Source organism: Diabrotica virgifera, chromosome 8, assembly GCF_917563875.1.
Source record: "Diabrotica virgifera virgifera chromosome 8, PGI_DIABVI_V3a".
In the NCBI taxonomy this organism is placed as follows: domain Eukaryota; kingdom Metazoa; phylum Arthropoda; class Insecta; order Coleoptera; family Chrysomelidae; genus Diabrotica; species Diabrotica virgifera.
The window spans coordinates 145259970-145285802 of record NC_065450.1 but is presented as its reverse complement, the minus strand read 5'-3'; the positions used below and the strand labels follow the sequence as shown (position 1 = coordinate 145285802).

The 25833-nt window shown below is 33.5% G+C and overlaps 1 protein-coding gene across 1 annotated transcript in view; it reads left to right on the top strand.

Annotated features, from left to right (window-relative positions):
• LOC126889466 (FAS-associated factor 1) overlaps positions 1-25833 on the top strand; it is a 185847-nt gene that overhangs the window by 123274 nt on the left and 36740 nt on the right. Inside the window, exons 8-9 of the mRNA XM_050657784.1 lie at positions 1973-2127; positions 22724-22860. Coding sequence (XP_050513741.1) covers positions 1973-2127; positions 22724-22860 — 292 coding nt within the window. The remainder of the gene's footprint in view (positions 1-1972; positions 2128-22723; positions 22861-25833) is intronic.

Genomic DNA, 25833 nt, shown 5'->3' with positions numbered 1-25833 from the left:
TTGTTTAAATAATTATACAGCTGCTTTCAAATGAGAATATTTGTGTTTTTAACGTTAAAAGGTACATTTGTAGTAAGTTTATCTAAAAAAGTATATAACTCGAAAAAATATGTAGTTTTCTTTTCTTATATATAAATTAATCTATTATAGCAAAACAAAAGCAACTTTGACATTTAATAATGCGTTAGTTAGATGGCTCTAGTCGAGTTACTTGGGAACAAAAAAAGAATGAAGAAAATTGCTCCATGGGAAGTCGAGAAAATGCATTTTTTTAACGTATACCAATTATGAACTTTGAACATGAATTTTTCACTGCGATTTGTATACAGTTAAGACCGCTTTTGGTTTTTACAAATAGTTTCATCTAACACATAATAAAAAAACGCAACAAATGGCGTCCCTAACTCAAAACATGAAAAAGTGGAGATTGCCGCCTTTGATTTTACACCCCTCAAAATTGCTCCAAGGGAAGCCGAGAAAATGCATTTTTTTAACGTATACCGATTTTGAACTTTGAGACTACATTTTCTCCAACCTAATTTTTGATTGGAATTTTGCTATTTTTGGCAATTTTCACTCGTAATATCGATAGTTTTTATTATAATAATATATGTTATGACTATTTTAAAGATATTAAAATTGGTGTGGAGAAAAAGGACAAAAATAAAAAGGTGATGGTTCAAAAATTATGATCCTATTGTTTATATCTTTGCCGTAAATGCAGGTCAACTTTGACCGGTTGTATCTCAGGAACCACTCATCACAATTAAATATTTTTTCTTTTAAAAGAAGCGTCCTGTCGCTTTTTTCCAATACCGTTTTCATAATTTAATTTAATTTAATATTTCCAGAGATATTCTATTTGTTTATAGCCAAAAAATTGTTTATAATTTTAAAATATTCCTGAGGCCACTGAAATAGTCCAATTTCAATTCTGTAAAGTACATTACATAGGTACAATGTCGTTTTTTACAAAAATCATAATTATTCTTATGTATCATAATTATTGTGGTTATTATAGCGGCCGTAAATTTTTAATTAACAATTCAATTGTTGCTAAACTGTTCATTCAATTTCCATCGATTCTGGAATTATAATCTATACGGAAAGAGCTTTTATATTATCAAGTTATTTAATTATTGATTAACAATTACTTATCTAAAATTTTAGTTGAAAATTAAAGATTTTGTTGGAAAAACCCGGATTTTCCGGGGAAAATTTTCGTCGAAGTAAATCGGGAAAAACACGTCTATATGCAGAATTTAATTGCGGTGAATTTTTATTTGGGTATTTTTGGTGTAAAGTTAATATCTTTGGCAAAAATTGAAAAACACGATTTTCGGGCGCCATTTTGTTTATAAAAAAAGTAGCACACTATCTGCGGACTTTGCATACCTATATTATTAATATATTATACAGTCATAAGATTCGATTCCAGCAATAAAATTGCTGGTAAATAACTTTTCCTTGTATTTTGCTAATTAGCCCAGAGTATCTGTCATGTCATGTGACCCGCATGGAACTATTCAAAATAATTGTTTTTCCCTACAAAAACTGCATTAATTAATAGTAAAATAAATATATAATACTCTGCTTTAAAATAACGTTATTCAAACACCAACAATACTACAATACTTATAACTTTTACAACTTTAACACAATGACAACTATAAACTTCAAATACAACTACTGTTCTATAAACTGTCAACTTTCTATGTTTATATTCGGTTTCTATACATTTTCTAGACGTATATACGTTTTCTAGACGTCACTAGACATAAAAGTAAACAATGTAACAAGTGAAGGGTCCAGGACTGTATTAGCTCAATGTACCTATGTGTATAGTAGCGTGGCGGTTACTGTATAGTTAACCTTATATGTATGTTTGATTCATGTTTTTTATATACCTTTCTGTTTAATCGTGATTTTTGTGTGATTAATGTCGAATTTATCTTTTTTTGTTTATTTGCAGCGAAAAATTTTGGCTATATACTTACACCACGACGCTAGTGTTCTTACAAATGTTTTTTGCACACAACTGTTAGGTTTTGAAAGTGTAATGCAAATGTTCGAAAACAACTTTGTCCTTTGGGGTTGGGATATTACTTTTGAAAGTAATAGACGCAGGTAAGGAATATAATTCGCATACAATTACAAAATTTTTCATTTTAATTGAGTATTTAGATAAATTATAATAAAGTAATAACATTTAAAAAAATACGAGATCCTTTGTAAAAGGTATATTTAAAATCCCCTAAATAAGGGTTACATTAAAGCACAGAACGTTTTCGGATTGAAAAATACATCATCAGTGTTACTAAAAGCCAAAAAATAGCATGCCTGAGCCACCAAAATGTTTTGGGTGAAAACCCTTTAAATGTTTACAGTTGTTGTGTTATACGTTATACTACATATTAATAAGAATACTCAATGATGTTGCAAATATACCTGGATATTCCCAAGGCAACACAGGACTCTTCCCACTCGGTTCGAATTTGAGGATTAAAACCTCACATATTGAAGTTCAATGGAAAACTATTGAACTCCAATTAAGTTGAGTTGGCCATTGAACTCCAATATGTGAGGTTTTAACCCTCAAATTCCAACCACGTGGGAAGAGTCCTGTGTTGCCCTGGGTAATATCCAGGAATATTTGCAACATCATTAAGTATTTTTATTAATATGTAGTATAACACAACTAGTTTCAACATTTAAAGGGTTTTTTACCTAAAACATTTTGGTGGCTCCAGGCATGCTATTTTTTGGCATGCCAGAGTATGCTATTTTTTAGTAACCCTTATTTAGGGTCAAGTATATTCAAATGGGAAATAAGCCACAATTTTACCTAAAAATGATTTTATTAACGTTTCGACGCCCAAGTCGGGTGTCGTTGTCCAAATACAAAATAATACTAAAAAAACAAAAATGTTGTTGCTTATTAAAAAATTCTTCTAATAATTTATTTAATCTGACTCATTTATATCGGCAATTCAGACACGTATTATACATTTTAAAGTAGACGACTTTAAAATACAATTATTTTAAATTTATAGGGATCCTACAACATTCACAAGAAATAATACGAGGAAAATATCAATACCATATGTAAAAGGACTATCCGAGAAACTTAAAACAATAGGAAATAAATTCAACATATCAACAACATTCAAAACAACAAACACATTGAGATCTATTCTATCTAAAACTAAACCTAACAGTGAACAAGAAAGAACAAAGAATTGTATTTATAAAATACCTTGTGAATGCGAACAATTTTATATAGGTGAAACGTCAAGACCATTAGACGTTAGAGTAAATGAACATCAGTCTTATATAAAAAATAGAGAATTTGATAGATCTCAAATATGTCAACACGCATGGGATAATAAACATAGAGTTCAGTGGAGAGATTTAAGTATAGTCCTAAAAGAAGCAGATAGTAAAAAGAGAAAAATCAAAGAAGCGGCTCTAATTATGCTAAATGAAACCAATTGTGTCGCAAATTCCTCGGTAGAATGCAGTAGGATGTTGTTTGCTCTGAACCCTTTTTCTTCGTTGGAGGACTGTAAAAAGCCAACGAGGGTATTCAGCACTTTTCGTGATGTCCTATCTTTTTTGCACAATGGTTTCTGCTGTAGGAAATTCACAAGGTTTAAAGATGGTTTGATAGGTTCTTTATTTCAGCGCATTCCACAGCACTAAGCGAACGTAGATTCCACAAAAATATATTTTTTCTCGTTGAAATTATTTGATAGATATGATATTTTTAATTTTCTGACTGTTGCTCTGGGTTACCGATTCCAAAAACTACTCGTCCCCCGTGAAATAGTATACGTACTTGTTTTACTTTAATTTATATTGACAATTTAAAATATTTTATACAAATTAGGATCGAACATACCGCCGCCCTTGAAGTTATATAGGGATACACTTCAATAAAGAAAGGTAGTGACTAATTACTTAAAAATCGGCTCGCTTAGGCTGTGGCTTGCAGAATTACAATGACTTATTATACAATACTTATACATACATACCTAAATACTACATAAATGAAAGAAAATTTAAAAGTAGTTGTTTCGGTTAAAGTAAAAAAAATAAAAACCGAATGTTTATTGTTCATGGGGTAACGGGCACAGTTTAGTAATGCTACGTTTGATAGTTCCATTTGGGGTAGCGACGCTCACGACGCGCACAAGTCCGTCTTTGCCAGGATGAAGAGCACTTATACGTCCACGGGACCATTGATACGGAGGAAGACCATCATCCTTCAGGAGCACCATCTGTCCTTGTAATTTGGCCGTGTCTTTGCTATATCTCCACTTTTCTCGTTGCTGCAGAGTATGCAAGTATTCATTTTTCCACCTCGACCAAAAGTGCTGCATCATACGCTGCAAGAGCTCAAATCGGGTGAGCCGGTTGATCGGAAAATCCTCATAGTCTATAGCAGGAACCATGTTAAGCGGATGACCAATGAGAAAATGGCCTGGAGTCAGCACTTCCATATCATTGGGATCGTTGCTCATAGGAAACAGGGGTCGAGAATTTAATACACCTTCAATCTGTACTAAAAGAGTATACAATTCCTCATAGGATAAAGGATTGGCATTGTTTATAATACGGTACAAGTGAGTTTTTATTGATTTTATGGCACTCTCCCATAGCCCCCCAAAGTGTGGAGATCTGGCAGGAATGAAATGCCATGTTATTTTATTTTCTTGAGAAAAATCTCGGATGGCATTTGTTTTTAATACATTATATATACCTTGCAGCTCGTTGTTAGCTCCAGTGAAATTTGTACCATTATCTGAATACAAATCGGTGCATAGACCTCGTCTCGCAACAAAACGTCTTAAGATGCTCAAGAAGCATTCCGAAGTTAATTCACTAGCTAATTCAATGTGAATCGCTTTAGTAGTTAAACAAACGAATACGCAAATATATGCCTTAGTAAACCGACGATTTCGAAATTTCGATTCCTTAAGTTTGAATGGTCCAGCGTAGTCGACGCCAGAGCGCGCAAAGGGATGAGAGATATTGACTCGAGAGGGTGGTAAATCCCCCATTAAATTGTCCATGGGTTGAGCATTGCTTCTAAAACATGGAATACATTTACGAAGAACATTTCTGACCACATTTCTACCGTTTAATGGCCAAAAGGATTGTCTGACGAAGGATAGCGTCGCCTGGGCTCCAGGATGAAGGTTTCGCTTATGCTCATAAAATATAATTAATTCTGTCAGAGGATGCTTATGTGGAAGTAAAACCGGATGTTTAGCTGAGAATTGGATAGAAGCGTGTCTTAAGCGACCTCCCACCCTGATTATGTTTAGGTCGTCAAGGAATACGTTCAGAGAGCTTAATTTGCTGGAAGGTTTGACTTTACCATGAGACTTTAATTGGTGAATATCCTCAGGAAAGCTTTCTCTCTGAACGTGTCTAACAAGATGATGTGTGCTTTGGACCATCTCCGTTAAGGTGAGATCTCCAATTATCCGGAATTCCCTTGAAGTTTTGGCGTTGTAGATAAATCGAAAACAATAGGCCAGAACGTTCCGAAGTTTAGTATAACTAGAATATCTATTAACTAGTGAAGATATTAAGATTGAATGAGATACTTGAGATGATAGAACAATAGATTTTGGATTAAGTTCCATTAAATCGAGATCAGGAGTATGAGCTGTGAAGTTCGATATATGATTGTTTGAGGGCCAAGTATCCTGAGATTGCAACAAAAATGAAGGTCCATGCCACCATAAATCACATTCATGCAATTCGGACGGACTAGCTCCTCTAGATATTATGTCGGCAGGATTTACATTGGAGGGTATATGATGCCACTCATCTATTTTTGTCAATTGCTGGATTTCGGATACACGATTGCATACGAATGTTTTTAAAGTGCGAGGTTCAAGACCCAACCAGCATAGAACAATTGTGGAGTCGGTATAGAAATAAATTTTTGAGAAAGTAAGTTCTAAAGATTCGATTACGTTTTTAGTTAGGCGAGCAAGAGTAAGTGCTCCACACAATTCCAGTCTAGGTAGTGAAATAGCCTTTAACGGAGCAACACGTGATTTAGCGCACAGTAAATTGCTAAGTATACGACCGTGTATATCAATAGATCGTACATATATGCAAGCTCCATATGCATTTATTGAACTATCGGAAAAGCCATGTAGCTCAATGTAAATAGTATCTTTCGTGGTGACTTGACGAGGTATATTAAAAGAATTAACGAGAGTAAAGTTGTCTATAAACGATTTCCAGATCTTATAGAGTTCGACAGGAATAGGATCATCCCAGTTAAGTCGCTGAATCCATAATTTTTGCATTAGAACTTTTGCTTGAACGATCATGGGCCCAAGGCAACCTAGAGGATCAAAAATAGAAGCTATGGTTGATAGGATTGTCCTTTTTGTAATAATGGATGGATTTGCTGTTATCCTTGTATTGTAGATAAATGAGTCAGTTAAAGAATTCCACGATATGCCAAGAGTTTTACTGTTTGGTGAATCTGTTATTATATATTCTTCTTTGTGATCGTCTATATTTATATCTGATAGCAGGGCCGTACTGTTTGATGAAAATTGTCTTAGATTGAAGCCATAGGAACTTAATATTGAAGTTAAGTTTCGACGAAGAGAAATCAAGCCTTGTTCAGTTGAAGCACCTGTGACCACATCATCGACATACGTATCTAGGTTGAGCTTACGACTTTCTTCAGGAAATGTAGCCAAAGAATGTATAGAAATTTCCTTTAAGCATCTAGTAGCTAAATATGATGAGCTTGCCAAGCCGTATGTCACGGTGTTTAACTGATAGATGGTAATTTCTTGGGAAGGATCATTTCGCCATATCACGCGTTGAAGGTTACGCTGTGCTGGTTCGACCAGTACTTGTCGATACATTTTGGCAATGTCACCGGTAAATACGAAGTTGTGCTGTCTAAATCGTAGCAATATGGAAAAAAGATCGCTTTGAACAACAGGGCCCACCTTGAGTGTATGATTTAGTGATATGCCGGTAGAAGTGGGACACGAGGCATCAAAAACGATACGAGTTTTAGTGGTAAGACTATCATTCTTTTCGACAGCATGATGAGGCAAATAATACAAAGGAGAAGAATCAGGTTCAAGATCCGAAATTTTAGACATGTGTCCAAGCTCGATGTACTGTGACATAAATTCGCAATAGGCTTGTTTTAGAATGGGATTTTTCTGAAGCTTCCTTTCGATTGATAGAAATCGTTTAAAAGCTATGTCATAAGATTTGCCTAGTTGTGCAATTTGAGGTTTAAGAGGAAGACTCACTTGAAAACGTCCAGTGTCGTCGCGAATTGTGGTACATTGAAAATGGACTTCACATTCTTCTTCTTCCTTAGTGTATTTAGAAGGAATCGTAATATAATTCTCTTCAATTTTCCAGAATTTTTCGATACAGGCCTGAAGAGGATCGGCCGATAAAAGAAAGCAAGAACTGGGACCAGAATGGTAGCAATAAGCTTGTGAAGGAACTGGGCCACTAACTACCCACCCCAATTTCGTTTGTTGTAAAAATGGTTGACCTTTATTACCCTTTATTTGTCCAGAACCCATGAGATTAAAAAATAAACCTGCACCAATGAGTAGGTGTACTTCAGAAGGATCGTAGAACTGAGGGTCAGCTAATGTGATATTATTGGGTATATTAATATAAGAAGGGTTGATTGAATGCTGTGGTGTTAGATCGGTTATTTGATTAATTACGAGAGCAGGCATTTTGAAAGTGAAATCTCCGTTTAAAGATTTTACTTCTAATTTTACACGTTTAGTAAGTGAAGTTGTAACGTGATTTATACCTGTTATAGGTAGGTTAACATGTTCATATGGAAGATTTAGTTTCTCAAATAGTTCTTGAGTAATAAAATTGGATTGGCTTCCACTATCTAAGATGGCTCTGGCCAGTGTGGGTTGCCGATTTTTGTCAAATGTTTTTACTACAGCAGTAGCTAACAGTATGAATGAATTGGGATTTTGATTAAATGAATATAAGTTACAGGATGTCTCTGGTTGTCTAGAAGTGCTAGGATTATTTTGATGAGATTGGGGAAGATTAGATGTGGAAGATATATGGTTTTTATTATGATTTTGCGACTCGGATTGAGTTCTATGTAAAAGGCTATGGTGTTTATTTTGACAAGTCTTACAAAAGTAGCTAGATTTACAATCCAAAGTTTTATGTCCGGACCTTAAGCAATTGGTGCACAGATGAAGCTCCTTTGCTTTTGCAAAACGGTCCGGTGTCGGCATGGCATGAAACTTAGAACAAGAGTAGATAAAATGGTTATCTGAGCATAAACTGCACCTTGGTGGCACTTGAGCTAATGCGGTAAGGGTTGAAGATTTGTCAGATGACTTGACATTATGCCAATCTCTTTTATGAGATATCTTTTGGTCGCATTTTTGTTCAACAGATTCTAAAATTTTACACCTTTCTGATAAAAATTTTAAGAAGTGTTTCACATCGGGAGATTGCTTTCCTGCTGATACTCTTTCCCATTCTTTTCGAGAATTGATGTCAATTTTGGATGTTAAAAGATATATTAGAATGGTACTCCACTCGAAAACGCTTTCCCCTAAGTTTTCCAAGGATTTGAAATGGTTGACGAAAGTGTCTAAAAGTTTTCTCAAGGAACGAGACGACTCATCTTTAGTAGGACTTAGCTCGAAGATGGATTTGACATGAGCATGAATAATTGCCCTTTTGTTTTCATAACGGTCGCACAATAGATGCCAAGCCGTTTCATAATTTGCTTCGGTTGCGGAGAGTGCTCCAATAATTTGAGCGGCTTCTCCCTTTAGACTGGATTTAAGATAATAAAATTTTTCGATTTTATGAATAGTAGGATTGTTCTCAATAAGTGCCTCAAAGGTTTCTTTGAAATTTGTCCAATTTTCATATGTGCCAGAATATATGGGCAAAGGGATTGGTGGTAAATATGAATTAAGACGATGAGAGTTGAGCATTGGCGAAGATGACATGGATGAAGATGACCCATGAATGGGTGGTTGCTCCGTTGATGTGGGATTGAGAAGTAATGTTGCTTTAGCTACTAAGGCATAATATTTGCTTTCGAACTCTCCTCGTTCATCATCTTGATTGCCGAGGTTAGAGGTTGTATCAAATAAACAAATACGTTCAATGTCACACTGTACCTTTTCAAACTCAACAACTGACTCCTTTAAGGCATCCAGACGCGCTTGTAATTCAAGACGGATTGTGTCAGATAAAGGAGTTACACATTTTTCAAGGAAAGTGTTAAAACGAGTCACTGTGGATTTAACAGTGCCACGACGAGCTACAAGATGTTTAAGGTCTTCAGCACTAGCCATTTTTATCAATTAATTAACGCTAATAGGTTTGAGAGAAGGTTATAAATTTACTGTGTTTTGTGGAATATACTAATTAATAAGAATATTGCTAGCTATTAGTTGCAGTACCAAGTTAAAATAAGTAGATAAGCTAAGTAAGCAATAAAAAATAAATTGTTGAAGATGTGGATTAGGTATAAGGATGATACGGCTATGTTGGGCCAAATATTAATAATGCTAAGGGATGTCTTTATTATAAGTAAATTGATTTGAAATACGTTGATTATATTATAATTAAACGATATTCCCTTCGATGGGTGCTGCTATGGTAGGCTGGTTGTTGTATATTATGTATTAATTAATATGATTAATATTGTAGATTATTATACAAATAATATCTGATAACGTTTATTTCAATATTTAGATATGTTAATTAGCTTAAAGAAGTAAGTTTTTTTTTTAAGATATAAATCCAAAAATTATAATTTGTTTTTAAAGAAATGTGCCAAATATTTAATATTTTGTATGATAAAGTAGAAAGAATATGAACTAAAACAAAACCATATGCCAATAAATTATATACTCTCAAAGCAAGATTAAAATAAGTGAATCAAATATTCTAACCCTACTTCTCGATGCTGCAAGCTGTAGGTACCAAATTCAGACGAAGGGATCGATGTTTTCTTCGGGTGTCAAAAGATCCGGCTCGAAGTAGACCAATGTTTGCTCTGAACCCTTTTTCTTCGTTGGAGGACTGTAAAAAGCCAACGAGGGTATTCAGCACTTTTCGTGATGTCCTATCTTTTTTGCACAATGGTTTCTGCTGTAGGAAATTCACAAGGTTTAAAGATGGTTTGATAGGTTCTTTATTTCAGCGCATTCCACAGCACTAAGCGAACGTAGATTCCACAAAAATATATTTTTTCTCGTTGAAATTATTTGATAGATATGATATTTTTAATTTTCTGACTGTTGCTCTGGGTTACCGATTCCAAAAACTACTCGTCCCCCGTGAAATAGTATACGTACTTGTTTTACTTTAATTTATATTGACAATTTAAAATATTTTATACAAATTAGGATCGAACAGATGTGGTTACCCATATTAAAGGAGGAAGTCAATAGAAAGAAAATACCACAATTAGTAAATCAGTAACATATCGAGTTAGTACATATTTAGTATTTTAGTATTATTTAAAATTTAAAATATCAAGTCAGAATTTGGTATTAGTTTTGAGAGTAAACTAAATGTAAACCCAAATACTTACGATGTCGGGATAGTATCACGAGGTTTTTCCTGGTTTTCCCTCGTGATTTACTATGGAATCTCTAACGCGAGAATTTCAGTGCCACCGTTGCATTTGGTTGTCATTTTAAAGACAGATCACATGCTATGATTTTTTGTGGCGGATATTCTTGAGTTGGGATTGATTTCATGTAATCGAATGAACTATCTTTTAGTAAAGTCGTCCCAGGAACGCAACTCTTCAATATTGGCAATATCATTTTAAAGTCGTCTACTTTAAAATGTATAATACGTGTCTGAATTGCCGATATAAATGAGTCAGATTAAATAAATTATTAGAAGAATTTTTTACTAAGCAACAACATTTTTGTTTTTTTTAGTATTATTTTGTATTTTGACAACGACACCCGACTTGGGCGTCGAAACATTAATAAAATCATTTTTAGGTAAAATTGTGGCTTATTTCCCATTTGAATATACTTGATTATAAAAATGCCACAAGAAAATAGCTTCAGAACAACCTTATTTAGGGAATTTTAAATATACCTTTTACAAAGGATTTCATATTTTATTATTTAACCCTAGGATGCATACGCAAATTTTTCTACGTTATGGCATAACATGAGTCTCGCAGACTCGCTTTGTAAATAAAGTACTAAAATAGATATTTTCTTTAATTGTTGTCAAATATTTATTTAATATTTCTTTATTTATAATAATATAAGCATAAACAAATAATAAATACCTTGTAAGAAACTACTCAATACAATTCTTGCATATTAAAACACTGTGTTCTTTGCAAATTGGACACTTACACTTCTGACAAATTTGTGTGCTCGCAATGTGTGAAGGGCACTCGGAACATCTCCTTTTCTTTCTATGAGCCAAATCTATCTCTAAATTTTCTTGAGGAAACTCGATAAAATTACCCATATGTCTTCGGATTGTGTTTGTAAGTTTAGGGTTTCTAGCCCTTCTTTTCATAAATGGTAAAACTAACTCATTTACTAAATCTTTGAGAAAGTATCATCTTTTATTTGTTTTTCCTGCAGCAAAATTTTTATTTTGATTTGTATAAAGCAGAAACGCGTTAAGAGCTGCTACATCCATAATATTGTACCAAACGACAAGAGGCCAACGTCTAGTTTGACGCTTTACCGTGTAGTTACCGATCATCTGGTCTATTTTATCAACCCCACCTTTTGTTTGGTTGTAAAATTTGATAATTTCGGGATTCTTTGCATGACTCTCAATATCTACAGATTGATCATGGTGCGTTGAACTAAAAAGAATGACAGCTTTATTTTTCTTTGGCACGTAACTTACCAAAGTCAAATTATCATTGAATCCAAAAATAGAGGAAAAAACGCATCTTTATTTTGAAGCTTGAAATTCGTAGGGGATCTCTTTCTTATTTTTTCGTAATGTCCCAACACAAGCTATTCCTATAGACAGTAAATGCTGTGCTAAAGGGATGCTAGTAAAAAAGTTGTCAATTGTCAAGTTGCGACCAGAACTTTTTATGGAAGCAATCAAGGACCTTACAAGATTTTCCCCTACATTTTGTTGGATATTTTCACCAGGTTGACGACCTAAGTATATCTGCCCATCAACTGCATATCCTGTTTTATTTTCACAAAGCCAAAAAAATTTAATGCCATATTTTGCAGGTTTCGATGGCATGTATTGAATAAAATTACAATGACCTCTAAATGCAAGTAACTGTTCGTCAATGGTTACATCCAATTCTGGTACCATAACTGTTCGGCACTGTTTCACAAACAACTCCCATACTTACCGGACATAAGTAAATTTGTCAGTTTCCAACCTAGTTGTAAAACGATCTACTGCCATTGTAGCTTTATACAGTGGATTTGATGATTTATCTAAGAACAACTCTCTGACAGGCGTATCCCAGTTCTTCTCGACACCAGCCAGTAGCAGCAGGCCAAAAAATGCGTTCATTTCGTCTTTTTCAATTTTTGGCCATACCTTTCCCTTAGCCTCCAATATTCGGTTGGCTTCTCTATTGGTACATATTATTATTTCTTCAACCGTTTCAGCAGTCACAAATTTATCCCAAGCATTTTTCGGAGACAACATTTCGTTTCTTACTTTCGGTCCCGCCGTGAAACGATATAGATTGTGAATTTCTGTTCTTCCTTGCAAAGGAGGCGTGGATCTCCATTCAAAATTGTTTCTGCTAATAAATGATGTACCTGCTGTTTCATTTGTTGAATTATTTTGATTCAAGTTCATATCTTCACTACTCGAAGAATTTTCGGAATACTCGTCTGAACTATCTTTGTATACTGCAGGCTGCTCGTATTCTTTATCAGCTTCCGATACTTCACTTTCACTAGTTATGGAATCGTTGTCATCCTCCTCATACCACGTACGTAAGATTTCCTCATAACTATTATCGTTGGGGTGAACGGATCTTTTTCTACTCGAGGATGCCGTAATGCTGGCCTGAAAATATAGAGTATTTTACTTGAAAGACAACTTTTTGCATTTGAAAATACAATTTTTGTATACTACTTCTGGTTTGATAATCTGTAAAAAAAACACAGAAGATATAACATGATTTTCCCTTTTTGATGAAATGTGTAAATGAATTTTTGTATACTACTTCTGTTTTGATATCTGTAAAAACAAAAACACAGGAGTCTATCGCAAAAGAGCACTCGTTATAATAAAATGATTTTTCTAAGAAGTGAGCCCAAGAAATATTTATTATCAATTTTCTACTACCTCACTTGTAAAAATAAATTTTACTTTTTTATAAAAATAAAATTGTGGATGAAACTATTGACTAAGTAATAAACTGATTAAAAATTAGTGCACTTACTTGAATAATGATCCGAATAACACAAATATAAACTATGAAAGCAGACAACGTACTAACGCTAATACCTTGACACTTCAAAACGTGACTAAATTCCTTTTTCTTAGCTTTACTTACAGTTTAGGCAATAGATAAATATGCTTAATGGAATAGTATCGAAGGATCGCGGTGATTCACGACAAACCTTTGACCACTAATTCGATAAGAGTCTCCCGGACTCATGGTATGCATTATGGGGGTATGAATGGAAATTATTTTTTTTTTTTAGTTTTTTTGTGCATACTATTTAAATTTTTATATACTAACAAACAGTCATACACGTGAAAAACGAATTCCTAAATCGGCAATGATTGGTATGAATTTAATCACATTTTACGAAGATGTAAATGTACGCTCGAGTCTCTTAGACTCATGTTATGCATCCTAGGGTTAAGGGAAGCGTCCACAGGTCCGCATCGTACGCATCGGATTAATTTTTCATACTGCGTCCACTGTATCGGCAGCGATCGGATTACCGATGCCACTACCTGCTAGGGCAGAAAAATTATTATTAAGGTAGACTTTAAAATTGGTTGTTTATTTAATTTAATAATTAATTTATGCATATTAACAACTATATTAGTATGGTAAAATATGATATTTTAATGTATCTGTTAGAAATCCCCAAAAACGTAAAATATATAGTTCTTTTTTAAATATCTAAAAAACGAAACATACTAGGTACATACAACCTGATATCAAAAGAAAGCCTGTAATGTTTACTACAAAATGCAATACTAATATAAGTACAGGGTGTCCATATAAAAAAATGAAAAAAAAAATGTATTTCCAAATAGTGATCCCATTGTACATTATATTGGTACACCTATGTCAAAAATATTAAATTATTTAAAAATGACACTATACTGGTAAAACTCTCATATGTAATTTTTAATATTTCGAAAATTATTAACTTTAGACCTATAAAACCTTACACAAACTCTACATATTTTAAAAAAATACATTAAAAAATGATTTGTAAACATTCTTTATCGGCATAGTAATATTACAGCTTATACACCAATTCTTTCGGTAGACCGCAAGCTATAGCAGAAACACGACGGTAGACCGCATAGTAGCACCCATTTTCTAACTTATTTATACATTTGGATATAAATGAATACACAAAGCTGTTAAAATTTGATTTAAATGGAAAATAGTATCTACATCAGCAAAAGTTTCTCTAAAGATTAATTAAAGTTGCCTTTCTGAAATCGGTAAAATACTTTCTGTGTTTTCAAACAGTTTGGCCAAACTGTACTTGTAACACACTTTGCTTGCTTTTTCATCTTTTGTGAGGGACAATGAAATGTCTTGCATCAATTTTACACTTCTCTCAGGAACATCATTAACAAGTCTAATATTTTTTAAAAAGTTCATTGCATTTAAGATAGAAAAATGTGTTGTTTTTTTTTAACGAGAATAATTTTCATATTTGGATAATCAAGATATCTTAAAGAGACCAATAAACATGAAAAATGAGTAACATTTATGATATTTTAATCTCCATAATCAACTTATCATGGGCTGTGATATTTTTACCTGAATATACCTATACATATATAAAATAAAAGTTAAAACTGAGTTTACTTGTTTCATTACGAAGGAGACGATCGTCAAATGCAAATTAGCCGTAGATTATCTCCCACTGGGCCAAGCTAAATTCCGAACAGAGTGCGTGGGGTGCGTCCACTGGTCGGTATTCCGAATGATTCATCGGCACGCATCCCAAAAGTTGCCTCTCGAAGCAACCCTTTGGCATTACCGATGATGTGATCGGTACGATGCGGATCAGTGGACGGAGTTATATAAGTTTTTGTGCAAGGCAAACTAAAATCCGTTGCGTACGATGCGGGTCTGTGGACGCTTGCCTTTATGGTATACAGCCAGCTACAAGAATTTTATTTTCCTCGTGGATTTTTGTAATATCCTGTTGTACTTCATTAATGACACTTCTGCCATCATGTACTGTAGCCTTTTAAGTTGGGCGGCGATGAGTGTGATTTCACTCTCAATTTTACTTCTCTTGTATTCGCTCCGTGTGTGACCATAGTGGGGGTACCCTGAAACGAAACGATGCCACGATGCTGGCGTGAGTAACAGCGAAATATGACAACATTGGAGGTAGGTTTGTAATGTTATTGTCATTGTTTGTATAACATGGTAAATAAATTAAGTAAGTATTCTTTTTCTCATGAGCATCTTTCAGTGCGTCACAGTTTTTCGATTTCTTTCTAACGCATTAAATTGTATGTGACAGAAAAAAGGCACGTCTGTGATTAGAGACATTTATAACATTTATTCTAGTTGTCGATAGATGGCGCTATAATCGAAAAAAAAATTATTTACGAATTATATAATATATCTACGAATATAATCAGTACAATGTATCATCATCATCAGTAGCTCGACAACCCTTTTTGGGTCCTGGCTTGTTCTAGGATTTTCCTCCATTCTGTTCTGTTCCTTGCTTTGTTCTTCCAGTGGCTAATCTTAAGTGTTTTCAGATCTTGTTCCATGTATCTAAGTTTGGGTCTTCCCTTTGACCTTCTCCCTACTTACTGGTGTTTGCTTCATTATATGTTTTGGTGTTTCGGTCTCCAACATTCGTTCAACATGGCCCATCCAGCGCAGACGTCCGATCTTTATGACGTCAGGTTCGTTGTATGCTGCGTATAGTTCAAAATTATATCTTCTGCGCCATACGTCATTTTCTTTTACCACCTTATATCGTCGGCTTACTGCCAAAACCAACTAACTCCACTTTTTGTCGATTCTGAGTTAAGTACGCCTTTGTACTTAATAATTATCAAAGAATGTACTGATGAAACCAGACACTTCAAAACAGATTTTAAATGTGGGAAACAGAAGGGTCTCAAAACAACTAATTCCAATGATGACACTTTTGTTCAGCCAAAAACAGCTATGTGCAGTTGTCTGCACATCTCTGTTTAAATAACATAGTATTTTATCATTTACAATATTCTAGTTCTGCCAAAACAAGACAAGTGCCTGATATGGAGGACAGTGATGTAGTTATTACCTAGAAGTTGACTAACTTTGTACAGCCAAAACCCGACAAGTGCCGAAAAAAAATGTTTTTTGTACTTTTTTTTAACTTTCACTTCATTTTAATAAGTTTTTAACAAAATGTTTCGTTTTTACTGTTATTTACTTTAATATTTTTCAGTCATTAAATCATTTTTAAATTCAAACGATTTTTCATTTCAAATTAAAGTTTAAAACGTCGATTCCTCAAAACTTTAAAAAGTGGAGTTAGTTGGTTTTGGCAGTAAGCCGACGATATATGTGTCTAAGGATTTTTCGTTCAAACGTACCTAATAAGTTCTCATCGCTTTTCGACAGTGTTTATGTCTCTGATCCATATATAAGGACCGGTTTTATCAGGTACAAGACTAGACATGAAATATTCGGCACAAAAACACTTGGATGAACCCAAAACAAATCTTTATTTGACTACATATCAAATACAACTGGTTAATTCTTTTACCTGTAAACTACTAAAATATAATGCGATAATTAGCAATACATGAGCGTCGCGAGTGGGGTTTATAATTACATGGCCAATACGTTACATCACCCCACCCTAAAATCCTACTTATAACTAAATTTAGGAACACAACAAAACTAAACTCTTAAATACTATATTTCGAATCCAAAACGTTTTGGTTCTTTTGTAGATCTTATTGGACGTCTATGTGGGATGCCTGACTCTTGGATAACATCACTATCATTTTGAGAGTCTAGCTGAGGCTCCCCACCTAGATTTCCTGTTGAGTTTGTAGAGGCTTAGATAACATTTTCCTCGTTATTTTGAATATTATTTTCCTCTGAACTATCGTGCATCGTCTCCGCAAATGTAATACCTTCTAAATTATTATTAAAAACTATTTTAATTTGATTACAATGTCTTTTCCACGTAAGTTTACTACCTAACGGATTTACCAAATATGCTCTTCTACCCAAAATTCGTAAAATATTTGCTTTGCACCACGACACCTTGGTGTTTCTATAATCTTTAACTAAAACGATATCCCCCACTACAAACTCTACCTGTCTCCTCCCCCTATAATATTTCTTATTATTTTCTTGCGCTTGCATCAAGTTACGTCTAATTTGTGTTAAATCAACTGGGTTTGATTGTTGGTTTTGTAAATCATCAGGTTTAATTAAATCTAGACGCGTTCGCAAAGCCCTTCCAAAAAATATCTTAGCGGGAGAAGTACCTGTCGACAGGTGCACTGTGTTCCTATATGTCAATAAAAATTTAGACAATGATAAATTAATATTCCTTTGATCAATATCGTTTAACAAAAAATGCTTGACTGTTTTAACGCTATTTTCAACAGCACCGTTGCAATGTGCTGAAAAACGAGGTATTGTTATATGTTTAATACCATTAATTAAAGTAAAATGTTTAAATTCTTGCGATGTTAGCTGCGGGCCGTTATCGCTGACAAGTACTTCCGGTAAACCGTAACGAGCAAAACACTCTCTAAGTTTAGCAATCGTAGCCATTGAGGTGATTGAAGACATTGGACAAACTTCTACCCATTTAGAAAAAGCATCCAAAATTATAAGAAAATGAGTTTTTCGTGTTTCGGCAAAATCTATATGCACGCGTGACCAAACATTTTGAGGAATGCTCCAGCCTTGTAAGGGAACCTTAGGAGGATCTGCCTGCATGTGCTGACAAGGAATGCAGTTCTTGCTGAGAACTTCAATTTCTGTATTTAGTGATGGCCACCAAATATAAGACCTAGCTAATAATTTCATCTTAACTATACCAAAGTGAGCTGAATGCAATTCATTCAGTAATTTATTTCGTAGTTTACTAGGAACAATTACTCTTTGTCCCCACAATAAGACGCCATCTTCAATAGATATTTCATTTCGTTTAAGGAAATAGGGTTTAATTTCTAATTCAACATTTGTGGGCCATTTAGCCATAACATATTTAGTTACACGAGACAAAATCGGATCTAATTCTGTTTCTTTCCTTATATCACTCACATTAATAGAAATTTCTTCGCTTTCTGCTAAATAATTTAAATTAACAGTTTCCTCTATATTAAACTTAGAAGAATCTAGCCTTATCGACTTATTTGAAGGCAATCTACTTAAAAAGTCAGCTACATTTTTTTGTGTCGACACATGCTTTATACTAAAATTGAAACCACTTAAAAATACTGCATATCGCTGCAATCTATTTGCCGCCGTAACCGGTATCCCATTTTTAGGGCCAAAAATGGATACTAAGGCCTTGTTATCTGTGATTAAATTGAACTCCTTAACATATAAATATTGGTAGAAACGTTTGATTTCCCACACTATACCAGTTGCTTCTTTATCTAGAGTCGAATAAGCCTTTTCGGTATCGCTGAGCCTTCTACTATCAAAATAGATTGGTTTCTCGCTACCATCTTTCAAACTATGCGAGAAGAACAGCTCCGATCCCATAATCTGAATTATCAACCGTTAAATTTAATTCTAAGGTTAGGTCGTAATGAACTAATACTAGATCTGAAGCTAACATTTGTTTAATAGTGTCAAAAGCTAATTGACATTCTTCATCCCAGTGCCAAACATTTTGTTTTAAAAGCTTATATAAACAATGAACAATGTTTGGGAGATTTGGAATGAATCGATTATAATAATTTATACTTCCCAAAAACGATTTTAGTTGTGTCACATTCGTAGGTTCTGGGATTTCCTCAATAGCCCGAATTTTATCTTGACTTTTATGCAAGCCCCTTTTATCAATTATAAATCCAAGATAAGATACTGATTCCGCGAAAAACGTACATTTTTCTTTTTTTACTGTAAGACCACATTCTTGTAAAATCGCTAAAACTTTACACAAATTCTTAGTGTGTTCTTCCCTATTCCTTCCTGTAATTAGAATATCATCTAAAAAAATAGATATACTTGGCATATTGAAAAGTATTTGTTCCATAATACGTTGGAACTGGGATGGACCTGATACAACTCCGTACGGTAGACGATTAAATGCAAATAATCCCTTATGAGTACTAATAACCGTATATTTCCGAAAATCTGGATGAATCACAACTTGCTGATAAGCTTGACTCAGGTCAATTTTAGAGAACTCTTGACCACCCTGTAAATTAGCAACTAAATCATCGATCCGTGGTAACGGATATTTATCCGCTTCGATAAAAGGATTGATAGTTAATTTTGAAATCACCACAAATCCTAACACCTCCATCATTTTTTAAAATCGGTACTATGGGTGTTCCCCATTCCGAAAATTCAACTGCAGATATAATGCCCTCCTGGACCATTTTATCTAATTCCATATCTACCTTGTTTCTTAAAGAAAAAGGAACCACTCTGGGTTTAAAAAATTTAGGTCTGGCATCTGGTTTAATATTAAATTTTAACTGAAATTTATTAAATGTGCCCAATTTGTCAGAAACTACAGTGGGAAAATCTTTCATTAACCACCCCATTATTTTTATCTGCTTCAATAAAGTTTAGTTCCCTGAAACCCATATTATAACACCTAATAAAATTTCTACCTAGCAAGGCTGGAGTTTCTCGATGCATAACATAAAATCCAAATTATTTGTTTGTTTTGAAAAAGTTACTGGTAAGTTAATTTTGCCCTTAGGATGAACCTTGTCTCCCGAAAAATTAACTAACGATACATTAACTTGAGATAACGGTTGTGTATTAAAATATTTGTTATATATACTAAAAGGTAGGACAGAGACCGCGGCGCCCGAATCTAATTCAAATTTAAACATTTTACCTCTAATACTGATATCAATATAAATTGGCGGATCATTATTTGCTGATATACATAATACAGATGATTCAGTTCCTTCTTCCAATAAATTTAAAAATCTATTTCTACATACCCGTTTTAAGTGTCCTCGAACGTTACATAAATTGCAGATATAATCCTTATAGGGACATACTGAAGGCGGATGTCTTTTAGCACACCTGAAACACTTTTGAACACTACCACTGAACTCATCACGATTAAAATCCGAACTATGTCTCTGCATCCCTGAAGTTGAAGGTCTAGTCTCCTTAAATCGCCGTTCTTGTTGATGTGCTCTGCCATCCCCACGCTGCGATACTTGCAATATTTCCTTACTGCAACTTCCACTCGTTATTTGACACACCTCTCTTTCTTCTACTGGTTCCACTTTCACCACACTTCTGCTATCTACTTCGTTAATGCCAGTTATTGCTGCTTCTTCAATTTGTGCTGTTTCCATAGCTTTATTAAATGTGATATCTGACTTCAGTGCAAATAGCGTATTCTTTACTTTTCCATCATTATATTTTGAAATAAACATATCTGTTAATTTTGTTTCCAAATTCACAAGTACCGGCTAGTTTTTTTAAACGTACACTCCAATCTTGTACAGTTTCACTTTTTGTTTTCGAAGCACCATAAAACTTTGCCCTTTCTACCCACACTAAACAAGTTTTGTTATAGTAGCTATCTAGGCTTTTTACAATGACATTAAATTCACATTCTTCAGGTTTTTTACGCACGGACAAGTCGGATAACAAGATATAAGCTTCTTCTGAAAGGCTATATAACAAAATAGCTCTTTTAATATTAACATCTGTAATTTCTCTAGCGATGAAATATTGTTCTAGTCTTTTTATAAACACATTCCATTCACAAATTCTGGGATTAAATTCCAAATTTAACGATAAATCTAATTTTCCGTTTTTCGACATTTTGTATTCACTTATACACACTTTAAAAACGTTGTTATCCTCGTCGCCATGAAATATTCGGCACAAAAACACTTGGATGAACCCAAAACAAATCTTTATTTGACTACATATCAAATACAACTGGTTAATTCTTTTACCTGTAAACTACTAAAATATAATGCGATAATTAACAATACATGAGCGTCGCGAGTGGGGTTTATAATTACATGGCCAATACATTACAATACAAATCAAAGAAAATACCATTTTATAAATGCAATAAACAACAAAACACAATTGATTTGTTTTTATGCCAAATTGCAAATAAAATGTGACAACTGTCAGATTTAACTAAAATGTCAAGTTAGAATAAATGTTATAAATGTGTATTGTCACGGAATTACCTTTTTTTCTATCATTTGTGATGCACTGAAAAATTCTCATGAAAAGGACTTTACTTAATTGTGCTAATAATAGCCAAAATAGGAAGTGTAATTTCTATAGATCTCCAAGAATGACAAATAAATGAGAGAAGATTTAAACTAGGAGGAATAAACTCAAAACAGAGATTTTACACCAAATAATGTCACTATAAAAATCACCAGATTCATCTTCTTTTTGCTAGACCATGTTGGCCTTCGACAGTAATCCAGTATCGAACAACTTATTCGCGATTAAAAACAAAGTATCTAACCTCTGGTGGAATAAATTTAAACTACTATAAGTGGTATAAAAAATCAGAAAGCTGTTGATTTGAATGGAATTTGGTCTCTATTAAAAAATTTTTAGTAAATCAGCATTATGAGTATATTAAAATATTTTAAATCAAATCGGTATTGTCCTGTTCCTCAATTGAGTGTTTGTTTATATCATTTATTTGGGCCATTTTACTGTATTCGGCCTGCCCTCTATATTCAGTTTTAATCGCGAATAAGACTAATAACAATTCGCTAAAGAGTTCTAAAAACTAAAGGAATAACTCAGAAAATACAAAAACTCGCCGATATAACTTAATTAACGTATGAATTTTAAATGCTAATAGTGTCACAATTTCATGAGTGTAGAGTTTCAAAATTTCATAATTTAAGGTTTAAATTTTAAATTTAAAGTTTACTCCACTTGCCTGCGGTTGGATCAATTACAAATATGCATTACAGCACGGTAAATTTTAATTACTCCTCCTAATTTAAAAACGGGGATAGATTTTTCCCTTTCTGTTAGAAAACCAGTTCTTAATACTACATCTAATGTATACATAAATTGGATAAAATATCATTAAAAAACTAATTATTAATCATTTGCAACTTCACAATATGTATTTATCATATGCTTAACTTCAAATTGTGAGATCCAAAAATGGTTCAGTCATGCACGCAGCGAATACGAGTTCTCGAACGAGTCAGTTATACTTTTGAAGGTATGGTATCACATTCTATTTTAATCTTAATCATGATAATAAGGCTGTTCATTTTCTACGTTATTATATTTGATTTGTTTTAATTACTGTCATTTTAGGTTGCAGCAATCGGTTACGACATCTTTGGGTGCTACAGCAGCAATGAGTTTACGAAATATACCAGTAGATAGATTACCTGTCATTATACTTATAACAAAAATTCGATCGACAATTGAGATTTTTAGTGTAGTGTATGGTAAGTATTCACTCCTTAGTTCAAAGTGATGAATGTGCGCATAATAGGACTTTTCTCTTCCAGTCAGTAAACGTTATGATCTAAGAGCTAGCAACGTTTTCGAGAAATCATTTTAAGACGGCTTATTCTTTCATATATTGTTCCCTATGCTTCCTCGAACACCGTACCGGCCATCTGGCTGCTGATACAGGTTGCGTTCATTACTGCGCAGCACACCTGTACAGGCAAACACAAAATCAGGGTGATTGATTAGTGTGAAAAGCTTAGTAAATCTGCTATAGTAATAGATAGCAATAAAAGTTAATAACAAAAATTGTAGCTAACTTTGCGCTTCACATTACAAAATTAGTTAGGGTGTTCGATAACATAGTGGCAGACCAAACTTTTGTTTTTTTAAATGGAACACTCCATATTTTATTTTATATTCTAAATCTTCTTTTCCCCATCACAAAAATATAAAGGTTCGTTATGTTATACAGGGTATTTACAAAGTTATAACCAATGTTCTATGAAAATCGTAATAAGTTCAGCTTCCTGTATAAATAAAAATAAGCACAACAGCAATGGTTTATTGGTGCCATATTTTTTTGTTGATTGTCAAAATTTATAAAAATGTTTGATATTGGTAATTTTCTTTATATCGAATACAGGGTGAGTCAAAACGCAAGTACATTATTTTCACAGTAATTTTAAATATAACACCCTAATCAATAACTTGCTCTGAAAAATGAAAATATCACGAAAACTGACAAATTTAGGTATAGGGAATATTATACAAAAATTAAAGTACGATAATGATATTTTTCGATAGTAATATAAAATACAGGGTGTTCCATTTAAAATTTCTGAGAAAAGAATGTACTTGCGTTTTGACTCACCCTGTATTCGATATAAGGAAAATTAGCAATATCAACAATTCTTACAATTTTCACAATCAACAAAAAAATATGGCACCAATAAACCATCGTTGTTGTGCTTTTTTTTATTTATACAGGGAGCTGAACTTGTTAAGATTTTCATAAAAAATTGGTTATAACTTTGTAAAAGCCCTATATAACATAACACACCTTTATATTTTTGTGATGGGGAAGTTAAGAGGATTTCGAATATAAAATAAAATATAGTGTGTTCCATTTAAAAAAAACATAAGTTTGGTCTGCCACTATGTTATCGAACACCCTGTAACAATCTAACTAATTTCGTAATGTGAAGCTGAAAGGTGGCCACAATTTTTATTATTAAGAGGATGGGTACGTATTTTCGGCTGCAATGCTATTCAAATGGGGATTCATTTTTTTCGAATCCTGAGAAAACTAATAAGTATTTTTGAAAAATTTAAACGCAGAATGAAAGATTACGTTATTAGCGAGGGCCGAAAGTCCCTTAGAACTTCTATAATGTTTATTTTAATAAGTTACAGGGGTGAAAAACTAAGAGAAAATTTAGTGTTATTTTTAATTTCAAATATCTCATTAAAAATAAACTTTTTATTTAATCTAAGGGACTTTCGGCCCTCGGTAATAATTTAGTCTTTCATTCTGCGTTTAGATTTTACAAAAATATTTATTGGTTTTTTCAGGATTCGAAAAAAATAAACACAATGTCCGTGGTAATATTTTCCAAATCTATCTTTGTCATACAACGCACTCAGTCGAATAGAATATTGTCAGCATATTGTCAGTCAGACACTGACAATCAGTGACAATTTTAAATATTTGACATGAATCGGGAATATTTTGAGTTGTTGATTAAATAATATTGATGTATAGTGTATTTGATAAATAATTGATTTAAGACGTGAACTTTATAAAAAGTTATTTATTGTGTATTATTTATGGAAGATAGGAGCAGAGAATACATCAAGATATATTCTGTGATCCAAGTATTTTGTTGTTAAAGATGTTCAAAATTGTAAGCGTTCCATAGTAACAATATATTAAAAAATCACTTTAACACTTGTCCTCTTTTCTCGATCGAGTATTAGTTTTTGTTGTAGGTACATATAAATTATTACAATCACTGAATACATCGTTAGTGAAAAAATTATCACATTTATTAACTGAATTAATAATTTGCAATTATACAAAAAATAACAGTTATCCAAGAACATTCAAAAGCCATCTCTTTAAGTTAGTTATGACATTGTCAAGTAGAATGACATTCTAGTAATATTTACATATCCATACCAGTGTGAATTTTATTACACGTAATTTGTTATGTAAAGACAGAAAAGGTAGGGATAGCCGTAAAATATTTGCGAATTATGTACCCATGGCCTTAACTTTTATTGCTATCTATTACTATAGCGGATCTACTGAGCTCTATTACACTCATCAATCACCCTGTATATTGAATTTAAATTATTTTAGGACGAAAAATGTTTTTGTCATTACTTTTAAACCAAAGAAATGTCTGGCAATTACAGTTCATATTTCTAATAATGTAAAGTAATGACAAAAAAAATTTTCGTCTTACAATAATTTTAAATTCGATATGTTTACCTGTACAAGTGTGCTGCGCAGTAATGAACGCAATCTGTATCAGTAGCCAGATTGCCAGTACGGTGTTCTAGGAAGCATAGGGAACAATATATGAAAGAATCAGCCGTCTTAAAAAGATTTTTTTTCCGACGTTGCTAGCTCTTGGTCCATTAATAAACGTACAGCAACGGCTTCTTGCCGTTTGACTATATCTTCAGCTGTTTTAAGGGTTTCGCACAATGAGTGACCCGTTGTATTCTGAATTTGGTCCGACCATCTGGTTGGTGACGTTCTCTTGGTCTTCTCCTCGAAACGTTTCCAGAAACTGCGAACCACGTGACAAAAGAACTTTAGAATTCGCTGCCGACATGTTTTGGACAGTGGCGTAACTAGGGGGGGTTTTTGGGAGGTTTTAACCTCCCCCCTCCCGTGAATACAATTTCATCTTCTTTTTAACGGCCTCGTCCACGTATATTTGAAGGAAATATCGGGC